Source organism: Ammospiza caudacuta, chromosome 23 (assembly GCF_027887145.1).
Source record: "Ammospiza caudacuta isolate bAmmCau1 chromosome 23, bAmmCau1.pri, whole genome shotgun sequence".
In the NCBI taxonomy this organism is placed as follows: domain Eukaryota; kingdom Metazoa; phylum Chordata; class Aves; order Passeriformes; family Passerellidae; genus Ammospiza; species Ammospiza caudacuta.
Genome location: NC_080615.1, coordinates 9,093,336 through 9,097,197, shown reverse-complemented (window position 1 = coordinate 9,097,197; position 3,862 = coordinate 9,093,336). Strand labels below are relative to the sequence as shown.

At 62.8% G+C, this 3,862-nt stretch overlaps 2 protein-coding genes across 2 annotated transcripts; both read right to left on the bottom strand.

Annotated features, from left to right (window-relative positions):
• Positions 1–562: 562 nt before the first annotated feature.
• TMEM25 (transmembrane protein 25) lies at positions 563–2,251 on the bottom strand. Its single transcript, XM_058819181.1, has 6 exons — positions 2,167–2,251; positions 1,800–2,084; positions 1,272–1,562; positions 917–1,198; positions 732–818; positions 563–636 (listed from the first exon to the last, which is right to left on the bottom strand). Exons 1-6 carry the CDS (start codon positions 2,249–2,251, stop codon positions 563–565), a joined length of 1,104 nt encoding a protein of 367 aa, XP_058675164.1.
• Positions 2,252–2,716: 465 nt separating this feature from the next.
• Positions 2,717–3,849, bottom strand: TTC36 (tetratricopeptide repeat domain 36). The gene is made up of 3 exons (XM_058819175.1): positions 3,697–3,849; positions 3,266–3,454; positions 2,717–3,183 (listed from the first exon to the last, which is right to left on the bottom strand). The coding sequence occupies exons 1-3, from the start codon at positions 3,803–3,805 to the stop codon at positions 2,915–2,917; spliced, it is 567 nt and encodes a 188-aa protein (XP_058675158.1). The 5' UTR covers positions 3,806–3,849; the 3' UTR covers positions 2,717–2,914.
• Positions 3,850–3,862: the final 13 nt, after the last annotated feature.

The following is a 3,862-nucleotide window of genomic DNA, read 5'->3' as shown; positions in this document are numbered from 1 at the left end:
ACAGGAATAAATTCCACATTCAAACACAACGCTCAGATCTGCTCAGGGTGTTGCAAGCTCTGACCTGGAGACCTTGAATTTCCTCTGCTCCTTATTATTGAACCCCCTTTCCTTTTGAGAAGAGTCCCTTAGCTCCTGTCAAGCAGAAATAACCTGTATGGCACCACAGAGATGCTTGAATTCAGTTTATTGCTGTTGGGGTCTCCTCAGCCCCTGCTCCACTGACCTCCCACCCGTCTGCCACAGCAGCAGGGACAGGGGCAAAGAGGGTCATGCAGGGAGTCACAAACCTGCTAAAGCAAAGCTGGTGCTTGGCTTTACCCCGAGAGGAATTGCAGTGCTGGAGCCTGGCTATAAACGGTTTTGATGCATTTTGATTATAACAGAATATCAGTAAAGTTCAGGGACTACATTTAACCATGCCTTGGCTGATGGCACAGCTCCCAAGCCTTGCACAGCACAGAGCTGGGGCTGGTCAGCTGCCACTTCCACCGCGGCCTTCCTGGCACCCTCAGCTGCTCAGCTCTGGCACAGCCCTGGCTCACGGGCACCACGCTGCAGCTCACAGCCAGATCTCATCACTGCTCATGCTGGGCACTTTGTAGATGCGCCCAGACACTGGGAGCTGGATAAAACCTGCAGGACAAAGAACTCATTGCCTGTTGGGGCAGCCACGGAGCTCCACATCTCACGGCACATTTTTAGGGCTGCTTGCCCACCTGCTCCCTTACCAAGCTTGCTGCGGACCAGGGAGTTTTCCAGTCCTAGCAGGGCACTTTCTTCTCCCCTAGCACTGGCTCCTGCATCCTTGGGGGAAGCTGCAGGGAAGCAAAGGAATAAGAGCCAGGACATCTATCCTTCACCCAGACAAGACCCGCAGCCCCACATGTGCTGCACTGGCACATCAGGGTTTTACCTCCCTCTTCCTGTGCAAGGTCACCGAGGCGCAGGTTGGGTGGCAGGGACTGAGTCTGGCGGGGCAGACGTGTGCCCTGGGGCTGCGGGGGCTCACAGCTGCTGCACTGGGAGCACTGGCTCCGTGGGCTGGGTCCTGCTTGCCCCGGACCTCGCATAAGCTCGGGCAAGCGACATGCCAGGCAGGCAGCACAGGAGCCCAGGCTGAGCAGGGCAGATAGGGCCAGGGCTGCTCCAATGGCAACTCCCAGGACAGGCAGCTCCACACGGGCATCCAGCAGACCTGCACCGGCAGTGCAGAGCCATCAGCACCCTTCCACAGGGCCATTGCACCATGCCCACCCCTCAACAGTTACCTGTGGGCAGGAGGGAGGCAGTGGTGATGCCCACACTGTTGGCTGCACTGATGGAGAGGTTTCCAGCTGTGCAGTTAAGATGGATGTGGAGTGAGTGGTTGGCCAGGCCTGGGTAGCTCGTGGCACCCAGAAGGAGAAATTTGGAGGTGTTAGCCATCACATGCCCATGCTTGTCCATCCAGGTGATGCTGGCAGGTGGGTTGGCTTGCACCAGCACAAAGAGCACCAGGAGAAGGCCAGTGCCCTCAACCTGCTGGTAGTGGGCACCTTCCTGGAGGATCTCTGGCTTATCTGGGTAAAAAACAGGCAGTGAGATGGGGGGGAGGGATGGGGACAACACAGCTGAGAGCAGGATTTGTCTCGCCTGGGTCCAGGAGCACTTGTCTACCTCGTTTGCACAGGACTGACAAGATGCTGCCCTGCTATGGCTGTGATGGATGCAGGTTATGGTCCTGCCCAGGCTGGATGGGAGCCCCACACACCCTCCCCACATCCCAGTCTGGAGCAGGCCAGCACCGCGGACCTTACACTGCACATTGAGAAGGATGGAGGTGTTGTAGCTCTCACTGGAGGTCGGGATGGTCAGGGAGCAGTTGAGCTGGTGGTCGGAGCGCTGGCCAGTGAAGGTGAGGATGCTGGCAGTGTCTGCAGTCGAGAGGTTCACTTCCTGTTTCTGACCGTTGAGGTACCAGGCCAGCGTGGCACCGGGGGCTGGCCGGGGCACCCAGCAGGTGAAGATACGACTCTCCCCTTCCTGCAGGGTGCACACTGTTCGCGGCTGCCTCTCAGTGGCGGGGTCCAGTTCCTCCAGTGCTGCCAGAGAGCCCCCCCGCATCAGAGCTGTGGCAGGGGTCCTGCTCTGGGCGTCATGCACCGCACCCCACCAGAGCCTCACCTGCCAAGCAGAGCGCCAGGAGGCTGAGCAGCGGTAGCAGCAGGAGGGCAAGGGCAGCCCCCGGCCAGCCGCTGGCACACCCCATGTTATATCAGCCGTGCTCAGCGCTAGGAGACGCAGCTAGAGCAGGGACGTGGTGTTCCAGCACACAGCAGGGTCGGAGGATGTGGCCCAGGCGCACCTTACCTGCAGCATTGCTGCTGCCGTGTGCAGCCCAGTCTGCAGTGCGGCTCTGCGCCCGGGCCCGGCGGGCAGGGCAGTGCATGCGGCGCGGGGGCGGGCCCGGCGCGGCTGCGAGCGCTCGTCCCTCTGGCCGGGCCCCGTCGCCGCCTCCCCGAGCGCGATCGCCGCGCGCAGCCGCGGGCTCGGGGCCGCCGCTTGCCGGGGCTGCCCGGCCGGGACGGGGTGTGCGCGTCCCCGCGATTCCCATCTCCCCCCTGCAGGAAGAGGGCCCAGACTTGCGCCCGCCGCGGCACCCATCTCACCGGGGCTGTGCACGCTTGGGAATCGCACCACAATGCCTCCTGCAATGCCACGAGCAGAGCCCAGGTGCTGGGAACAGAGGGAGCTTTATTCGGGGTTGAGCACAGCGAGACACACACAGCAAGGTGCTTTGGTGCTTTCCCGTCCCTGGCTGTTAGCCAGAGGGAGGCACGGGAGCTCTGGCACCTGAGGTGGACCTTTTCTGGGCGTGTCTGCCTGGGCCAGCTCAGGAGCACGGCTCTACCCAGCCCATCTCCTGCCCGTCTCAGTCGCTCCCGGCCCCATCGGGGTTGCGCAGCCGACCGAGCATCTCGCAGAGCATTTGGTTGCAGAGCGCAGAGTAGGGGTTGAGGAGCACGAGCTGCTGTCGGGCGAAGGCGCTGCCCAGGCGCGCTGCGCGCTCCAAGTCCCGCCGGGCGTCCTCGTCCCGCGCCTGCAGCCGGTGGATGAGGCCGCGCTGCACGAAGCTCTGGCAGGCGGCACGGCCGCGGCCGCGGCTCAGCCGTATGGCAGCGTCCAGGTCCTGCAGGGCACCTGGCAACGAGGGCAGGCGTCGGTAGGGGCTGGGGCTTCCAGGAGACCGCCCGCACCTGCGCCGCTCACCTGCGCCGCTCACCTGCCACGTCTCCGCGCAAACGCAGCGCCTGGGCCCGGTTGTTGTAGCCCGAGGCGCGCTCGGGCAGCAGGCGAATGGCCTCGCTGAACCGCTCCAGGGCCGTGCTGATGTCTCCTGACTCAGCTGCAGAAACGCCCTGCAGCTCCAGCTCCCGCACTTGATCCAGCAGCTCCAACGGAAAAGCTTCCACTGTTGCAGTGCAAACGGGAGACCGTAACTGGGAAGTGGAGGCACCAGGACGACCCACGGGGCCCCGTCCCACTGCCACCCTGCACTCCCTGTCCAGAAGGGAAGACACAGGACAGGGTGCCGACATCCATCCTCAAGCAGGCTCTGCTCCCAGCCTGCAGAGCCTCCTTCCCTGCCCACCTGCTTTCCCTGTGGGGACCCTGCTGGCAATTCCAGGGAGAACCTGATGCATCATCACTCACCCTCGTCCTGGACATCCTCCTCCTCCTCATCCAACCCTGGGATATCCCCAAAAGGGGTGCTGGGGTTGAAGATGGTCTGCAGGACGGCCCTGTCGTTGGCTGTGGCCATGCTGCTGTGTCACTGCGGCTGTGGCTGCCGCAGCCCAGTTAATGTTCACCCTGCCTC

Excerpts from the sequence above, each read along its gene's own strand:
- TMEM25 (XM_058819181.1), bottom strand. The coding sequence starts at position 2,251 with ATGGGGTGTGCCAGCGGCTGGCCGGGGGCTGCCCTTGCCCTCCTGCTG. Across the intron at positions 2,085-2,166 it reads CCTGGCGCTCTGCTTGGCAG|CACTGGAGGAACTGGACCCC; the intron begins GTGAGGCTCTGG and ends GCTCTCTGGCAG. Across the intron at positions 637-731 it reads CCTGGTCCGCAGCAAGCTTG|GTTTTATCCAGCTCCCAGTG; the intron begins GTAAGGGAGCAG and ends TTTGTCCTGCAG.
- TTC36 (XM_058819175.1), bottom strand. The coding sequence starts at position 3,805 with ATGGCCACAGCCAACGACAGGGCCGTCCTGCAGACCATCTTCAACCCC. Across the intron at positions 3,455-3,696 it reads GGAGGATGTCCAGGACGAGG|TGGAAGCTTTTCCGTTGGAG; the intron begins GTGAGTGATGAT and ends GCACTGCAACAG. Across the intron at positions 3,184-3,265 it reads TTTGCGCGGAGACGTGGCAG|GTGCCCTGCAGGACCTGGAC; the intron begins GTGAGCGGCGCA and ends CCTCGTTGCCAG.